Source organism: Chaetura pelagica, unplaced genomic scaffold (assembly GCF_000747805.2).
Source record: "Chaetura pelagica isolate M959 unplaced genomic scaffold, ChaPel_1.0 scaffold364, whole genome shotgun sequence".
Taxonomy (NCBI): domain Eukaryota; kingdom Metazoa; phylum Chordata; class Aves; order Apodiformes; family Apodidae; genus Chaetura; species Chaetura pelagica.
Window position 1 is genome coordinate 2,460,835 of NW_009953089.1, and position 19,588 is coordinate 2,480,422.

The 19,588-nt window shown below is 38.7% G+C and overlaps 1 protein-coding gene across 1 annotated transcript in view; it reads left to right on the forward strand.

The window, feature by feature from the left end:
* The window catches only part of ATXN7 (ataxin 7), a 34,598-nt gene extending 17,125 nt beyond the window's left edge, over nucleotides 1–17,473 (forward strand). Inside the window, exons 2-10 of the mRNA XM_009997014.1 lie at nucleotides 8,838–9,090; nucleotides 9,820–10,082; nucleotides 10,849–10,931; nucleotides 12,625–12,890; nucleotides 13,297–13,495; nucleotides 14,229–14,350; nucleotides 14,639–15,599; nucleotides 16,850–16,985; nucleotides 17,258–17,473. Of these exons, the coding sequence (XP_009995316.1) occupies nucleotides 8,838–9,090; nucleotides 9,820–10,082; nucleotides 10,849–10,931; nucleotides 12,625–12,890; nucleotides 13,297–13,495; nucleotides 14,229–14,350; nucleotides 14,639–15,599; nucleotides 16,850–16,867 (2,165 nt within the window). The 3' untranslated portion in view covers nucleotides 16,868–16,985; nucleotides 17,258–17,473. The remainder of the gene's footprint in view (nucleotides 1–8,837; nucleotides 9,091–9,819; nucleotides 10,083–10,848; nucleotides 10,932–12,624; nucleotides 12,891–13,296; nucleotides 13,496–14,228; nucleotides 14,351–14,638; nucleotides 15,600–16,849; nucleotides 16,986–17,257) is intronic.
* The last annotated feature ends 2,115 nt before the right edge of the window (nucleotides 17,474–19,588 follow it).

A 19,588-nucleotide genomic window follows, 5' to 3' on the forward strand; every position in this document is an offset into this window, starting at 1 on the left:
TTTCAAATGTTGGAAAGCTATGCAGGCCTTGAAACATCATTTAAAAACGCTGCAGTTTGCCCTGCCACACACAGGCTTGCTTCCTGTCTTCATTTTCCATCCTGAAAAACAGAACATTTCTTGTGTTTAAAGGTTTTGAAACAGTATATAGGGTGTTAGCTGTGCAGGCAGAACCTCAGCCTGGATCTGTTGTGCTGTTCTCATTTCTCCAGGAGGTTTTCTTGCAAGTGGGCATTGCCCAGAGGTGAGGAGGCACAGGGAGGCTTTTGTCCCATGTGCTGTGGGGTAGCTTAAGGGTTGTCGCATCCATAGGGTGCACGTGGTTGGTGCTGCACGTATGGGGACACATGTGAAGGATGGGTAACATCAGAGCTTCCTTCTCACTCCATCAGCCAGTGTTTCCTCATCTCTGCTGTAGCAGGAACACCTTCTTGTGGGAGAGGAGGGGCAGTTGCAGTTGGCACGTGGCTAGTCCTGAGTAGCAATGTACATGTTTATCTTTTTTTAATCTTGCAAAGCTTTTGTGTCATGTGGCAGTGGATGTCACTAGTTAGTCACACAGTATGTGAGGAAAATGTTTGTGCTCAGTGTCTTTTTATCCTGTTGTTTCTTAATGACAAATTCAAAGGCAGTGATTTATTTAGCTGACACTACTATTTCTGTATATCCTGTGATATTTCCACTTATTCTTCTGCTCAAAGCAAAGTCAATTCACTCTTCTTGATCTCTTTCCTATGGAGAGCTTTCCATTTCAAGGCCTCTTTTTTCTACCAGTCTCTAGAACTTCATCAGTTATTCCACAACCTCCTTTGTCTTTTGGGTCACGAAGAGCACAGCTGAGTCTGACAGTCAAAGTACAACCATTAAAGTTTGTTACATGTTAAAAAAAAAAAAAAAATAGCTAGAGGGGAAAACATTAAAATTCCGGATTGTGGTGTGAATAGAAGCATTAGCAAGATGAAAGCTAGACAGGCATTTGGGTATGTGAACTCATCTGAATACATTGCACAATATTATAATACTGTGTGATAAGGTCTTGTAAGGAGCATTGTTCATGCTGAAGGGGAAGAACGTGGTGTTAAAGGTGCAAACCTGATTTCTGGGTAGAAAATGGGCAGAGAGAGAGAAAATCAGAAATTAGGTGGTGATACTTCCCTTAATTCTTGACTCCCATGCTTTTGACACACAGTTCTTTATTGGACTTACCTTTATTCAACTTTTCATTAAACTTTGGAATACTGTTTTCTCTATCTTTTTTTATTTGCTTTAGGCTTATTTTGAAAAACTGAAGCTTTTCCTGATTGTCATTCAGGGGAACTACATATAAGACAGCAGTTTTCCAGCTGTATTTTTGAGGAGGCTGACCCATGCTGCATTGTGGTACAATGGTTTTGTTTATTAGCACCAAAGCTTTTCTGAAGTTTATTCCAAGTAACGTTTTTTAATAGGAAAAGAATGATCTATTCAATACTTTTTAATCAGACTGTGCAGGTAATGTCATATCAGCAACAAACTACAGAGAGATTAGTGCTTATAATGTGAACATTATAATCTCTCCATAGCCAGATTACCATCCAAGACACCAGACTGTCCTTCTGTAATAACTTTGCAATATTTATGTTCCAGCACTTGACATTGCAAAACAGCTACAAAAAATCCAGGGCCAGTTCCCTGGTAAGAAATCTGTCCCCCTTCTCTTAGCAAGTTTCTTGGGAAAGTGTATGAGAAAGTTATTGTTGGAGATTATGCTGGAGTGTTTTTGAGGAGTTGCAGTCCTTGGGTTTAAAAAGGGAGGGATGGAGAAGGATGAGTAAAACATCCTCCTGTGCATGATGACAGGGGACCTCCAGTCAGTCAGGTTCCCAGGCTCCATTTTGCTTCTGGTTCTGCTCAGTGAATAATTCCATGTTCTGCTTTCCACGAGGCTCTGAATAGCTCAAGTGAACTGATGGAAGCATCCCTAGTTCCAGATTGTCAATGCCAAAGGCAGCTGCAAGACACAGCAAAAATCTGTCTGCAGGCTGGGGATGGCACTGCATGCTGGTTGATGCTTCAGACATTATTCTACATCTCTCAGGCACAAACCCTATGTATTTTAAAAGAGGAATATTAAATTATGTGGTAACTAAGCACAGAATTACTCAAGTGCACTGAAAACAAGGGGGTTTGAAAGGGCTGGTAGCAAAGATAGAAAAATGGGGTTTGGTTCTTGAAAGGAAATCTCTAGTAAATTAGAAACATACATATTTAGAAATCAAAAGCTGTGTAATTGGTTGAATGGTTTTAAAAGTAGCCAGTGCTTTTCTAAAACTAATGAAATGAACAAAATAATTATAGTAATAGCTAATATTTGCATTCTGTTTCTGCTCAAAGGGATGTGGTTAACTAAACATCATAATGCCTCTTGGGAGTTGAGTAAATAATTTGCAAGTATTCAAATTTAAATATTGGGAAACTTCAGAAAGTTCAAGTGGCTTAGGGAGGCTGAGGAAGGTGAAAAACATCTCACAGGATGTTTTCCAATTCCCAGCTTTTTCACCTGCTTTTAAAAACAAACCAAAGTGAAAGTTGAGCTAAGATCTGTCAGTCTAGGTCTTCTAGACTGATACAAGTGGGTTAGATGCAATTTTTAGTTAAAAGACAAATACATTATAAAAAACAATCCATGGCTTTTGTTACATTTAAGTTTGGATTTAATGAGGAAGAAGTGAGCTGGACCATCATAAACATCCAGATGCATTTTATTTACATGTCTTAAATCAGCTTGAATTACTGTGGATGGATTTTGGAACTGGAATGATAGACTGAAACCCACATATTTGTGTATATAAGAGAGATTTGGGTTCTGAATTGAGCATTTGTAACCAAAGCATATCTTAAGGAAAAAAATTTTCTCTGTAATTATGAGTTTTAATCATAAATCAGTGCACCCTAGTTAAAGCATAGCCAGCTTTTATATGCCTTATAGGGAAACTTGGAGTGTGTGTTTTGGAGATGACTGACTAGGGAATGGTGCAGGAATTTGTACCTGGAACAGTAGGACATTTGCCATGACAAGGACTGCTGGACCAGTGCACCAATGCTGCAGTTAAACAAAGATGCAGCAAACAGATGACGTGTAGAACTGAGTGGTGCTACAGCCCTCATTTGGGAAGTAAAAATGTCCTAGGAGCTAACATAGACTGTTTTGGAACATACCAAGTCAGATGTTAGAAAGGTCTTGATGTATTTGCTTTATTTGCCTGTTGGCTTCAACAAAGGATTTTCAGACAGGAAGACAATGTTCTAAGTTCTCATTGTGGGACAGCATAAATGCTTCATGGCTCTTACCAACCTAAAGCCTCCACAAATTACTTTAATGGGACATAAAATGTTGTAGGGATTTTTTTAAATCATTGATCTTCGTAGTTATGTCTTGCTCTGTAACGTATGATTTCAACTTCAATTCTTTTGCCCTAAGATTTTACCTTCTTGGATATCAATGGCCTCCATGAAAATGTAAGAATGTTTGAACAGAGGTGTAATACAAAAACATACAAACAGCACGTTTTTAATCTTTGCTAAGGAAAAACAAACCTGTTAATAGATCAAGCTCTGGAGTTGAATTCTTGCTTTTAAAATACACTCTTCAAAATTGTCATTTTAATGGGTTTTTGAGAAGGGAGACACATTTTGAGTAAAGTTTTATTGTTGTTACTTAACTGCCTCCTTACAGGATGGTATCTACACCAGCAGAAACATTTTGTACTGCAGTTGTGCTGAATATTTTTGAAGTGAGGAACTGCAGGACATAAGGTTGCATCAGTATTACTAACTTGGCTATAGTGTGTGTAAAAGATATTACACCAACCTATTTCTCAGATAAATAGTTTATACCTATTAGTATTTCTTTGTAATATTGAAGAGCTTAGGAAGATTTTTGTGGTGGGTGATGCACACAGAGAAGCAATGTAATGCCTACCTATGTGCCACCTTGGCTTGCATTTGTTATGCTGCAATATCAGTTACATGCTGCCTTTTTTTCCCTTTCTCTTGTGCTGAAGTGTTGTTTTCCTGTGAATGGAGTGCCATGAGCATACATGACTGTCAGTCAGAGTCTCTGTGGTTTGGCTAACACTGAGTGATAAACAATAATATCAGCTCTCAGTTGCAAAGCCATGTTTTTTCTATGAAATAGTAAGAATTCTCCCTAGAGATATGGCAGATTGGGCTGGTGCCAGTCAAGCCCTGGCAGGTTGTCACAGTGATAGCTTGGACTCTGTAAATATTCTTTTCTTTAACTTTCTTGCTGGAGTTAAAAAATCTAACTTGGTTTAGATGCTGTCTGATCAGCTAAGAGTGCAAGTTTAAACACTGCACAATGGAAGATGGCACGACCTCATCCTGACTTACAGGGCAAACAGAACTGATGGGATGATTAAAGGGACATCAGTGGAAGATTAAGGCAGAATCCTTGGTATCTAGGGCCTGTGATTAGAGCAGGATAATGAAGCAGCAGCCAGTGAGTGAGCAGCAGATCAAGATCCTGCACAGGCGGTTACTCCCAAGCAGCTGCACCTGCCGGGATGGCAGCAAAGGAAGAGTGAATTGCCTGCTATGCCTGTCATTGTTTTAGCTCCCGAGCTTCCCCTTTGAAATCCTCATGGATCTGATGGGGTTTTTTCTCTTCATCATGGTGAGGTCAGAGTGGTGGTGGATCAGACCCCACTGCAGGCATTTGGGTTAGAGCTGCAAAAGGGATTTCTTCATCATGGTGAGGTCAGAGCGGTGGTGGATCAAAGCCCAGTGCAGGCATTTGGGTTAGAGCTGCAAAAGGGATTTTAGTTGCTTCTGCAGAAAACCTGTAGCTGTGGAGAAGGTCCCTCTCAGAGCAGTGGCCCAGACTCTGCTCTCCTGCCATGTCATGGATCTGATCCCTCTGGAGAAATTAGAAGAAAAGTAAATTAGGTCTCTGAAATCAGTCAAGAAATGTAGTTGAGATACTGAGGGAAAATAAATGTGTAGAAGATGGTTGTTGTGCTATGGCTGTACTAAATACATTCTGAACCCACAAGTCAAACAGTAGCTCAGTATGATGGGGAAAAAGACAAATTTTGATTTAAGTAACACTTTATTCATGCTGATGGTGACAGAGATGTGAAATAATCACCTAAACTTACCTTTATACTTTGTTTCAACATACACATTTAATTCCACAGTCTGAATGATACCCTTACACCTCAGCTAACCTATGTGAAAACTGTTTTTCCTGAAGTTGCAACATATTTCACTGAGCTAAATTTGTGTGTGTTTGAATGGGGTTGCTTCATTTTCGCTGACAGCTCTGCTAGCACTGACACAGGTCAAATTTTGGGAAGTGAGTGTAGAATTGGAAGGAATATTTTGAAAAATTTTGAGAGTATTGTTACTCCTAATTTTCTTTTTGTTAAGCATACAGGGAAGAAAGTACTGTTTTATGAGAACTGGAATATTTTTCTCTAGAAAAGGTTATATTATTTAATATAGATATAAGGTTATAAATCACTATAAGTCCCAAGTGATTACCCATTGATGGAGGAATAAGACTTTGTAGCCAAAGATGTTTTTTTTTCCTTTACCTTTTTTTCCTTCCCCTTTTTTTTTTCATTTTTCAGTAGTGCATGTTTAGTAGGAAATACACAATGGAAGATAAGATTGTAAACCCAAGAAAACTGGCAGGCAGCAAGTGAAGCTGGGTTTAGGGGTTTTTTTAAACCCTCTCATTTAAATTAGCAATATCCATTTTATCAGGAAGTCCTGTGTGCTTTGTCAGTCTGTATATATAATTCTTGCTCAACTGCATAACCAGTAGCACACGAGCTGTTACCTGTATTTTACTAAATTCATAGTTAACAAGTATTTCTGACACCAAGCAGAGACAACCTTTGCTGGGACACAGTCTCTTTTCACAGCTTTCTAACTCTCTGTACTGCCCTTTCCTTCCCAAAAAATCCTCCCCCCAAACTTTAGAGTTTAGAACCATATTACACAGGCACAGTATTTGAAATACCAGTCTGTGTTGTGAAGGAATCGTGAGACTAAAAACCTGTGTTACTCTTAGAAGTTATGTGAAGGGAAAAAAACTTCAAAACCTGAACACCTGGAGATAATTAGATTTTTAAATGTTTTCAGGCTGAGTCAGAGTTAATGGCAAATGGGAATCTTACTAGATTGGCAGCTGATTAGTAGAATTTATCATTATAATATGCTTAGTGTAATAAGCATGGTGGTCTTGATTATTCAGTGACAGTTTGTGTAGTAATTTTTCCATTAAGAGACTCTGTCAGTCTGTCAATAAATATGTTAATTGGATCAAGAGTGTCATGCTTAACACATCTGGTTTCAAAAATAATATTAGCTTTTGCTAATAAGATGGAACAGGAGTGGTCTTGAGGTGGTTTTACAAAACAGACCTTAAGCAGTTTCCATTTAAAAATCATTTCATAAAGCAGAAACATTAAAGATAAGCAAATCCTGTGCCATCCTGTTTACTCCTTATATGCTAGTCCCCTTTATCACTACTAGTAGCACTACCTCTACTTTCAGAAATTGTCCCAAAAATCTCAGAAAGGCTAATTTGGCCTTTGTTTGTGGTTGTGTTGCAGTTGTGGGGTTTTTTTGTTCCAAATCATATGTTTGTAGAATGGAAATTCTGCCTGACAGGTAGATGGTAATCTTGGTGATCAGCCACAGTTCTCCTAGGTATTTTTGCCTATCAACAGTTTAAAACACTTCCTATTTATATGAACTTGTTTGTATTGAGGTTGATGCTGTGAAACATTCATGCAAATACTAACATCTTGGCTTAGTAGCAGAACCAGTTACCAGTAGCAGTTAAAGCTGCCAAAAAGAAATGTTCATATAATTTGGACTAATAGCTCAGTTTCCTATTTTGTCTAACTAATGATGGGACACAATAAGTTGGTCTTATTCTAGTCTCTTTGTCTCTTCCAGTTTTTCTCCAAGGAAGTAACACCTTCTCTTAAAAAAAAAAATAAAATCAAACAACAAACAAAAAACCACCACAAAACAAAAAAATAAAACAAACAAAACAAAAGAACAAGCTCCTGAGGATTGTATTAGTCACCCTCTGGTTCAATAGGGATTATTTGTAACTGTGATAAGAACTTGGACTTTGAATTTTCTAAACACACAGAAGGTGAAAGAGTGTTGAGCAATTGTTCTCATTATCCCACGGGGTAATCTCACAGGGTGTAGCATCGCTGAACTAATGGCCCTCAAATAGTAACTTCTCAGAGCTGCTCAGGGATTCTTGCCATTGCTATAAAAAGACTTTTGGCAGTGAGCAGGATGTCCTATTAGAAGCACAACGATTTACCAGAACATAAATATGCAAAGATACTTCACTTACAACCTCGTCAATGGCATCTGGTCCTAGAAGAATAGGCAGGTGATTTTGAACCTCACAGATAACTAGTCCTTCTAAATGCTGTAATTTTCAAGCAGTTGTTTCTTGAGATGGGTGATCAATTACTGCTTTTGTTATGTGTTTCTGCTGGGCATTTCACATGACCTTTCAGAGCTTTCTGGTGAATGCTAATTAAGCAGTGATGACTCCTTTGCTGGGCTTTCTAGGTAGTTTGCACCCAATTTGCAGTGAAACAGAAACACCCATCACTTGGTTCCATCTCAGAGATAACTTCTTGACTCGAGTTTCCTAAACTAAACTCTGCTTTTCCTTGTTAGTTTGTTGTTGTTGTGGTTTTTTTTTTCTGAGAAAATGAACATTTAAAAATTCTTCTTCCCCCCCACCACGAAACTAGCTTGCCAGATGTTGACTCCTGTGTTTTACCCTTGCACGGTTGCTGTGGTTAGGACTTGGGGGTGAAAACAGGTCATATCAACAGAACATGGAGGTATAAATTCACATTTCCCAGACTGTCACAGACCTGTGTACAGATTCCGTTAGACTTTCACGCCAAGGCTTTCAGTCTTGGCTGTAGTTGTTGTAACTTCATGGGTAGCCTGCTTCTTTTACAGCTGAAGTAAATTTAAGTAAAAATCTGTAAGTTGATCCTGGGATTGGTTGGTGCTGGATTTGGGCTCCTTTAACTCTCCTTGGCAGAGAAAGAGGTGTTACCTGTTGAGGACAAAGGTGCCTTTGCACTCCCCTGAGGGACTTGCTGATTCTTGGTTCTCTCAGAATTGTGGTTTGCATATACTTGATTGCCAGAAATGTCTCTTAAGCAGGTGTTGATTACACAGATCATCGAGGAATCACAGATGTCCCAGTATCAGCTGAGCAAACAGACCATTAACATGTCCATGTGTAGGCAGAGCTGGATGCTGTCGTGTTTTGTGGCTGAGAATTCATTGTTCTAAAGAACTACCTTTATAATCTACACAGTTTCATCTGGAATGATGATGCTAGCAATGTGTTAATGTTTTCATGTTAGTTAAATATTTAATTTTCCAACACATTCATTGATGGAACCTGACCACCCTTAACTCAAATATTCGGATTATCTTTTTTGGTAGAAGAATATCTGTTGCTCCTTTTGATGTTGTTCCTAAATAGAAATCCTCCCTGAACTGGTTATAACCCAATGGGTTTTAAAAGCTAAGCTTTAGTGGCTGGGGAGTGAAGCTTCCAGAGTTAAGGAGCTCCTGTAACCTACTGGAGAACAGCAGTTCATGGAGCCTCAGGATTACAGTGAGGCATGAATCCGCTATGCTCTTTGTGTAGCAGGGGACCTCCCAAGCCAATAAAGAAAAAATGTTAATGGAGTAAATGACAACATGAAATATGAGTTGTTTCTGTGTGGGAGCTTAACCCTTTTTTCCCCCCTCCTTTTCAGAAAGAAGACACAGCTCCTCCAACAAGCCGCCTTTGACTCCTCCCTCCTCTTCAGTATTTTCCCTCATTTCATCTTTCCCTTCAAAAAACAAAGGTAGCAGTGGAAGTGGGAGCAATCGGTCATCCAGTGGAGGTACTAGTGCATCATCATCAAATTCCAAGTTGCTGAAAGCACCCAAAGAGAAGCTGCAGATCAGCGGAAACAACAGGTTAATGCATCCGGTACAACATAGCAAAGTTCCCCATGACAAAATGTGAGTGTGCAAAGAATTCCTTTTATCACCTGCTGTATCCATAGAATTTCCTTGTGTTTCAGAGGGTTTTTGATTTAAGAGATATTAACTTCAAACTCCTCCAGACCTTTTCCAGCAGCCTGGTCTGTTAGATGCTACTCATGACTGTGTTGACCAAGAGCACTTGCAGAGTTGAATCTGACGTCGCTATAAATAAGTCCTTTTATTAGAGGCTCCTACTCATGACTGTGTTGAACAAGAGCACTTGCAGAGTTGAATCTGACATCGCTATAAATAAGTCCTTTTATTAGAGGCTCTTAATTCTTTGCTCTAATCTGCAAACTTTGATCATAAGGGAGCTGTATCTCTGATTCAGGTGGCTTTTGACCTGCACAGGTGAGATTGCATATGTGATAATGTCATTTACTGTCACAGAATGGGGAGTTTCTCACTGGAGGTAACAGTTGCTTTGGTGATACGTTGTATCTGTGAATCCAAGTAACAATTTCTGAAGTCCCAGATGACCCTCTGAAATTTCCCTTGGAGAAAAGGACAGAAGAGATTATGGACATCATAAAATATATGAAAATAAAAAAGAGAAGGATAAGTAAACTGGTAATAAAGGAGGAAGGTCTACATTTACATTGTGAATAGATGAGTGTATTGTTGACTGATAAGGTATTTTAAGTCATTTTTATAGTCTATGATACAATTTTCCATTTTCTCCCCTTTGTTTTTCATAAATAATAGTATGACTCCATCTGTCAAAGTTGAAAAGATTCATCCAAAGATAGATGGTGCCCAACTGAAAGCTGCTGTTGGTCCAACTTGTTCTACTACTGTGAGTTCCTCAATAAAGACTGGCCTTAATTGTCCCTCAATACCAAAGCCACCCTTGCCTTCCCCTGGACAGATACTGAATGGTAAAGGTCTTCTCTCTGTGCCTCCATTTTTTGAAAAGAAACCTGAAGAAAATACAAATAATAGAAAATTTTTACATAAAAGATTGTCAGGTAACTTTTTTTAATTACTATTTGCTGTATTCCTCTTAGTAGTGTGTATATATATAAATACTTCTATGGAAATATATAGGAATAAGTTTCAGAAGTAAATTAAACTTTTTTGTAACACTGTAACTTGTCATGAGGTGTATTTTATATATAGTTTAAATATATAAATTGACATACTCTTACAGGATGGAAGCATCTCTGAGTGTGCAGTTGCTTTCAGAAACCATTCAGACCTCAGAGGCCTGTCAATTCTTACAGCTTTACAGTTTTGCTCTTCTGCCATCTTCAAAGACTTTCTTTTCCTTCTTCCTATGTGGAAGGTCCAAATGTACACAGAAAACAGAACAACTAGTTGGCACCTCATAAATTCAAATTGTAAACCCATTCTGGTCTTTACATTTTTTAAACATAGTAGCTTAGAGTGGCAGAGAAGTTTTTAACACCAAAACCAACAAGAAGCCACCACCATTAGTTTGTCACAGTTTATATTAATGGTGGCTTGTAATCCTGACGTGCAGGATCTATTCCTCCCTTACAGCTGTACATTTTTCCATCCTGTTTGTAGAGCTGAGATCTGTATTGCAGCACTCCATAAACTTGCTGAGTGTAGAAAATGTTATTTGTGTAATCTTATGGTGTGCATTTTTATTTGCATTTTTGCCTGTGTTGCATTTCAAAACAGTTTCCAATGAGTTTGTAATAATGAAAGTAAATGTTAGTATTTCAAAATGTCTTTTGATAATTTTTCAATACTCTGTACCTTTGCCAGAGAGAGAATTTGATCCTGATATATACTGTGGTGTCATTGATGTGGAAACCAGGAAACCTTGTACTAGGTCTTTGACATGCAAGGTAGGATACCTTAATCAGAATAAGATTATGTAAAATTTTAATTCAGTTCCCTGAGAAAGATGACAGAAAATGGAAAACTACAACTTTTTGCTTTTAGTAATTACCACTGTAAATGGTTCCTCTCAAAACTTGTTGCCCAAAACCAAGAAGGGAATATTTCTGAAGTTCAGTTAACTATTTATTCAAAAACATTTATTAAAGTAGCCCGGAGATCTATATTTTTATGTAAACTCTTTAAACATGGATGTTGACATGGGACAATTTATGTTATTACACATGCAGGTAGTAGGGGTCCAGCATGTTCCTTTGGGGTGAACCTTTGGGTCATACACAATGAATTTTAAAGTTACTTATGAGCATTAAATGTATTATTTGTTTATCTAGGGTTTAAATAAATCAAGCTCCTTGCACTCCTCCCTCCTTTCCCCCCAGCAGAGTCTTCAGCAGATACATAGGAGGTATTTGATGTACCACTAGAGCTAACTTAGAAATTAGTCTTCTGAAAAAGTCATGGAATATGCCTAGAGGTCAAACTAATTTAAATATCAAAAACTTTCAGTAAGGTGAAGTGGGTTCTCTGGCTCAAAAATGCTGGGAGTCAGAAGGGTATCACTTAATCCCGATGAAGCAAAAATCCAGATCCCCTGCAGCTGTGTAATATTCAGCTACTTTCCTGCAAAGCAGCTAAACTGTCAGTAGGGGAAGCATCTGGTAAATAAACCACTTACCAAACAAAGGTAAATGAAGCTGGTACTAATGACCCAGAGGAGCTGAACTTGAACACATTGCCCTTTTGGAATTACAGGGGGAGGCAATTGTTTTGCTAATAGAGGAGGGAAAAGCTTCAAGGTTTTACAGGACAACTAGGCATATCAAAAGTGTAAAAGAGAGAGAAAGTAAAAGTGTTTGTCATCAATTCCTTGTATCTACTGATAAAATATTTTCCAGAATTTTTGTTTGCGTTTGAATTACGTGATAATAATTTTTACCTTCTAAGATGAACCCAATCAAACCCTTTCTGTTGTATGGAAAGAGCATTGTTTGTGACTAACCATTCAGAAAAATAACTTCCATCTGTTTCACTTTACTAAGAGTTTGTGCCATCTAGGCACATACACTCCCTCCTATCTGTAGCATTCAGGACACTCAGAGTCAAAAAATAATAATAATCCACTGACTGTGGATTCTACTGTGTGATTTTTTGCATTCCTTAGTATCTATTTGATTACATTAGTTTTCAAGGAGTATATTTGTATCTAGAAGGAAGCAAAGTGTTTTTATAAATATTTTTCATGTCTCCCATTAAAACTCTGATTTGATACCTTATTGTGTTAAATATTTTCTTGAGTGAAAATATCTTTAGTGGTGCAGCAGTTGGCAACCAAAATATCGACATAAAAGGGATTTTCAATTCTAGTCTTAACCTTACAAGGACTTTGATAGCTTCTTCTTCAGAAAAGAAATTGAGAAGAAGCACTTTACTTGGTTGCTGGTTTTTGTTACTGTGTATCAGGCAGGGATGGAGTCACCCACAAAACTAGTCCAAAGTTTGTTTTCTCAGCCATTCTGTTTGTTTACTAAACCGTAAGCGTGGTGTTTTTCTCTGTTCTAGAGCTCTAGACACATGTTTTACATGTTTAATTTCCACAAGTCTTAATAGCCTGAGATTAATGATTTATTCATGGTTTTGCAGACACATTCCTTAACCCAGCGGAGGGCTGTACAGGGTCGAAGAAAACGATTTGATGTGTTATTAGCTGAGCACAAAAGCAAAACCAGGGAAAAGGAACTTCTTCGACATTCGGATCATCATCAGCAGATGCCCCCTCTCAGGGAACCACATCCCTCACCTACTAAAACTTCCCAGGAGCTGCACCAAAATTCTCATGGAGTTACTCTTACAGAAGCAAAGCCTTTATTACCTAATAAACCCAAACCTCACCCTCCCAGTCTTCCAAGGTAAGAAAAATCTGCAGATCCAATAGCAAGAAATTAATTCTGGGAGCTTCATTGGGTGGATTTTGAAAGCATGATATGGATCTGTTGGATGGGGCAGGGTTTTTGCTCTAGGCCAGGTGACTATCAGGAATTAGCAATTATGTGCTGAGCTGTAACTCCTAGCAGGGGGAGCTTGGTGTTTGAAAGAGTAAAAGCCAACTTGCATCAATAAAAGCAGTTCACCAGCAATTAGGTAATGCTGCTTTTCCAGGGGCCCCATCCCCTCTGTGCTTCCTCTTGGTAGGTATGTTACAAAACTGTGGCAAAATCAGAAACCTGTTAATGTAGTCAGTAATCATAAGCGCTTAAGCTTGGACTTTTTAACTAGACTTAGTTCAATAACACCTTTTGTGCTTGCTTTCTCCAGGCCTCCAGGCTGTCCAGCCCAGCACAGTGGAAACGCCCCTAGTGAGTCTCTTTCTGTTCACGAGTCCCCACACCCTCCCTTGCCTGCAGCTGAGCCAGCATCTCGGTTATCCAGTGATGAGGGAGAATGTGATGAAAAAGAAGAGCCTGTTGAAAAACTGGATTGTCATTATTCAGGTCATCATCCTCAACCAGCCGCTGTACGTTTCAAGTAAAAGTTAACCTTCATCTTTTGCTGGCTCTGAACTTGTAAACTCAGTACTTGGGGGCTTTAAGGGTGTGTTTGAGCCTCACTTCCCAAATCCAAAAGAAATTAAAATGCCAAAATACCGAAAGTGAAATTGGTAACTGCTCTAAGGAGCTGTGCTTTTGGAATAAGGACATGTAAACAGTGCATTTTTGGTGAGATTCTGTGATTGGACTTCTACACTTTTTTTCACTCAAGGTGCCAATCATAACAATAAAGGTAGCAGAAATCTGTTGGCTTAATATTTAAATCTTGACAACAGTTGATTGTCTAACCAAAAGCACAGGCTGTATTGCTTGTGTATTAAATGATCTCCTTTTTAAAAACAGACCACGAGCAGGTAGCTGATAGCTCCTCAGGAACAGAAGTTACATATATAATTTGTTTTTATACACACACACTCAAATGGTACTGTCCTGTGTTCCAAGTAATTCAATTTTGACAGCTGCATTTGGTCATAAGTACAGGAGTATCAGATGGGAAGACTATCCCAATGCACCAATGCCAACAATTTAATGAAGCTGTTGTACCACAGCAATAAAAATTCTAATTGACGGTCGCTTTATCCTTGATGTAAACATCCAGAAGCATATTCATTTAGCAATATTTATTGGTAAACAAGTGCATTGTTGTTCAGAGAGCTGTTAGTGAAAGCAGAAAACCCCAATAAACACCTGTCTTTTCAGTTTTGCACATTTGGTAGTCGGCAAATTGGAAGAGGTTATTACGTGTTTGACAAACGGTGGAACCACATGCGATGTGCACTTGACTTCATGTTGGAGAAGCATCTTAATTCTCAGATGTGGAAGTGAGTAGAAGTGAAAGAGTTCTTCCTCTTATTGGTATTTGTTAGAAATGCATGAAGCCTGTGATTCCAGTTTAAAGAGCAGTAATCTTGTGTTTGGATGGGCTGGATCACAGTTTGATAGTCTGCTTGACATTTTTTTTGCAACAATTAACTATTAATTTACTAGAGTATTTTGGTGGCATCGATCACCCTCCAGGTACAACCACTTTACTGTAGCACTATGAGACGGGGTGTTGTTCTGGAGAACAGAATCTATGTAGGTTTTTGCTTGTTTCTGTTCGCCTGCAGGAAAATTCCTCCAGCATCCAGCAGCAACACAGCATCAGTTCGTGCACCACATCGGACAAACTCGATGCCTGCTTCACAGTACAGTGTCAGTGCAGCAGGGTTCCCCCTCCCCACCACGGTTATGTCCTCTCCAGCACTGGTGTCTCCTTCCTGTGTGTCTCTCAACAACAAATCGGTACCATCGCATGGAACGACACTAAACGCCAACCCTGCTACTCTGGGCGCAGTGGATCCTGTCTGCAGTATGCAATCAAGACAAGTGTCTTCGACCCCTTCAACACCTACAGTGCTTTCCTCTGTACCTTCACCTATGCCCGGCAAACCTCAGAAAATGAAATCCAGCAAATCTTTTAAACCTAAGGAATCTTCTGCTGGCAGTGGCACCTGTAACAGTCCCGGCAGCGTCAGTAGCAGCGGCGGCTCAGGAAAGAAGCGCAAGAACAGTTCTGCACTGCTAGCACCTTCTCATTCCACAGAGCCCTTTAGAAAAAACTGTGTGGTTAACTCTGGAAACTCTGGGACCTCCTATCATCCCTCGGTGACAGCTTCGTCCCATAGCGTTGGCCTCAACTGTATGACTAGCAAAGCTAACTCTGTTAGCCTCAAACATGACCAATCAGGGAGGGGCCCTCCGACTGGAAGCCCTGCAGAGTCGATCAAGAGGATGAGTGTGATGATGAACAGCAGCGACTCCACCCTCTCCTTGGGGCCCTTTGTCCATCAGTCCAGCGACCTGACTGTAAACTCACACAGCAGTTTTTCACATTCACATACTTCCCTTGACAAATTAATAGGAAAGAAAAGAAAGTGCTCACCTGGTTCAAGCAGCATAAACAACAGCAGCAGCAGCAGCAAATCAAATAAAGTTGCCAAATTGACATCGGTGAACAATGTTCATGCAAAACACACTGGTGCAATCCCAGGGACACAAGGACTGATGAACAATTCTCTTCTTCATCAGGTATGAGATTTTGTCTAGAACTGAGCCAATGTGAACATGTCTCTACAGATGCTTTGATTACATGTGTTATCTTGAATATTTGCTAGCCAATTTCAAGTCAAAGATAGTTCTGTGTTTGCCCACTTCTTATTTAGAGTGTCTTTATAGCAGTTACACAAGATTTTTCACAAAACATTCTCATAAAGTGTAATGTTTTTTTTAATTAACCCTAAATGTGATGCTCAGAGTTCCTTAGGTATGTTGCCTGTGAATTGCTCTTAGATGAAATTCAGACATTTAAAAAAAATAATAAAAAGAATTAAAAAAGTAAATCTTGCCAACAAGCCATGGAACTGAGCTGCATGTCCACGAGTTCTTGTTCATCTGGTAAGCATTCTACAACATGGAACATAATCATGTGATAACAGAACTGTGATACTGTGATAAAATAAGCCTATTATCCCAAGGTGTCACTGACAAACTTCTTAGTAATAATGAGATTAAATGTTATAAATAAGATATAAACCTTTTTCATTGGTAAAGCAAACAGATTTACTATAGAGGAATACATAAGATTCCATTTTTTAAAATTAATTTGAGTTTTTTTGTTTTTCTAAACAAAACTGGAAAATTAGTGTATTAGAGAGAAAGTCCTTGATAAATTAGGATGAGAGATAATTTAGAAACCGGTAGCTCAGACTTCCCAATAAAACTATTCAAATTGGCTTGGAGGATCACTTGGGTAAAAGCAATTTGACACAGCTTGAGGACAGTATAAAAGATGGAATTTTAGAGAGCAGCTTTAGAACTAGAGTTTTGGGGATTAAGAACTTGAGAAACTTTGTTTCCTCTGGTGCTAATAACCTGAAATCTGGAGAGCTGGGAGGCCAGTAAGAGCTTTTTCAGAATGGTGTCCGAATTTTCAGTTTCAGCCATAGAGGAAGACTTTCACATTATGTGGTGTTTACTGTCATGAGAAAAACGTTCAGATAACTCAGTTTATTTTTTTTACTTATCTAATACTTACTGTTTCAACTGTGCAATATAATACAATTTGGATTAATTGAGGAAGGAAATGAAGCCATTATAACCTGAAAGAGCTTTAGCTCGAGAACTGTCAAGTCTTGAGTGAGCCAACTGTTACTGGTGTCACATTGTGCCTGCTGATTCTCCCCAAAGTAGGTCTTGTTATCCAGAAAATACCTTTTAAGTGCACCTGCTGTAATAGCCTGGCTCAGTCATCCTTCTCTTTCTTTTTGCTTCCTCAAAAGCCAAAGGCACGTCCCTAATAGCTGAATGCACCGTGGTGAGAAATGAACTGGACAATTTTCACTACAAGCAAAACCTCCATCTGGATTTTTGGACTCCAAGATGCCTTGAGTTTTCCCAACTTCCCATGGTCCTCAGGTGTGGAAATCTACTGGACTGTCAATTAAACAAGGAATTTCCCTGAAGCCATGTCTGTAGCAGTGAATATACTAGAAATGGACACTGGATTTGAAGTTCAGCCACATAATTGCTCTTATCAGTGTTAACGGTGGTCTGGACTGTTTGCTACAAACCTGTGAGATTTTACTTACAGGAGTACATCATCTTGCCACTATTTGACAGAGATTGTTTTCTGGGGGGAAATAAACGTTACTGTGGACTTATTTTTATACTGATGGTGTCTTTTGTAGGTGATAGCTAACCAGACAGACACCCTCAATGGAGAGGACCCCACGACAAGGGGGAAAAAAGACGTGAGGCACAATGGAAAGAAGCCCTCAAGAAGGGAATATGGCTTTAGTGTTTTTATAGCAATGTTCCTTTAATGGAATATTAAAATAGCACAATTCAAAAAAATAGTCTGTGTTTTGCCCAGCCTTTTGCAAGTAATTTGGGATAAGAAGCTATCAGGAGTTTTAAAAAAAACAACAAAACCCAACCAAAACAAACCCAATAAAGACCAGAAAAACTTGTTTGAGGCTGTTGCTCAGAAAACAAGTATAAAAATGTTGTGCTTGCATGATACAAAACCTGTTTTCTTCTGAATAAGATTTGACTGCGGAAGGAAAGAGAAGTTAATTTTGTTTTTTTTAAAAAAAAAAAAAAATCCAAACCCATCAAACAAAGGCAAATAACCTCTCAAACTCTGTGCCCAAAGATTGTATTTATTGACCTATGCTGTATACCATAGGCCTGTGTTATTTAAAAAAAACCCCACAGCTCTATTGCTTCAATTAGGCTGGGTTTGCCTTCCAGCCATTAAAAACTGCCCTTTTTAAAGCTAAATATTTAAGATATTTAAATATTTTCTAAAAATCCCCATGGAAGTCAGTTTCTTTATGCCTTGTTGGTTTAACTAAATTGTTCACACGTTTCCCTTTCAGCCACTCAGATGATTTTTTTTTTTCCAAAATCCTGGAAAAAAATGCCAATTTGAGAGCAGAGTTCACAGTGAAGCACAGGTGTGTGCATCCCAGTCATCCCCTGCCTACCCAGGCTTTGTGAATAAAGGGGGGTTGACACAGTTTTTATAGAGTCCAGTCAATTTTTATGAAATACTTGGGTTTGCTTCAAAAGTGAATTCCGCTGAAGGGCTTATTGTATAATGATTTGATTCATCTGGATGTTTTTAAGGTTTTTAAACATCAGGTGAAGTCTCAAAACTAACAAAACTTCTATTAAGGGGCAAAGGAAAGGAAAAGAAATTCCTAACCAAGAAGGTATTTTTTTTTCTGCCTTAAAGGGGCACCAGCTATTGCTGAGAAGAGACAATCTGAGCCTGTCCCATTGTTGGCGTAGCCCAGCCTTCTCCCCAGGTCTGGTGGCAAGTAGGTGCATCAGGGAATCCAAAGCCACTCTGAGTAGCAGTTGCTTAGTTGTTTACCTAACGATGTTTTCAGTTTAACCTGAACTTGCTAGGAAGTCATTGTTAGACAGCAAAACAACAAGAAGCCTCTATGCAGACACTTTAGCTTCGAACTGATAGGAAAAGATCACATTGAGAGAGCAACGTACTAGAGATGCTTATTATGCAAACTTTAAGAAACAAAAAACCCAGACTTTTCAGGAACAAAAGGATTTGTATTTATGAAGATGCCCTGTTGAGAGGCTTGTTAGAACTGTGATTGGTTGAAAGGAAAAGGAACCAAAGTGATATGCCACAAAGAGAGATCAAAGCCTATTAAATCCTGCACATTTGGAGTAAAATCCACGCTCTGAAGTCCCTGGGGCAGAGCTTCCACTTCAGGATAGTGTCAATCACAAGTGCAATTTGACTCTTGATAGACACAAATTTGGCAAGATTGAACGCTAGAGGAGTTTGTGATCAAACTCCTCAGTGTTGTTTGTTTTATTATTTTTTTTATTATAAGCTTCTGTTGATCTGAAAGCATAAATGGCAAATTTGTGCTCCTTCAGACACGTTAAAAAGCTCATTCCTGGTGGCTGCTCCTACAGAGCCAGTGTCTGCAGCCCCTGCCTCGTGTGGTTTGAAGCCATTGGGAATAAGGAGTTAGAATGTCATGGATTCTCCCTGCCCTTGAGGATAGACCTGCTTAAACATTATGTTTTAGATCTTGGTTCTAAGCAGAACATTGTTCCGGAAGCTTTTATTGTCACGTAGTTCTTACTGTAAATAGTTAAGGAAGCTGAAAAATTAATTTTCCTTGCAAAATTGAATTTGCAGTGGCTGGGTTGTTTCTAGACAGATTTTGGTATTAATTTAAGAGATACAGTTTTTATAGTCTTTCCAACTTCTCGTTACAACTCCTGCAGTTTTCTTAACCTAAAAAATTGCTGCAATGATGAACAAAGAATTATACAAGAAGAAAAAAAAAAAGCAAACATACTTTTGTATCTTTATTTTGGAATTTCTTGTTCTATTATAAATATTGAAGTATCCCTATTTCAGAAGACATATTTTGTTAATTGATTGTACATATTTAAATATGTATTTTTGCACAGGTCTTTTTTTCTTATATCCAGTTTTGGTACAATTGAGATCATCTAGTATTTATTTATTA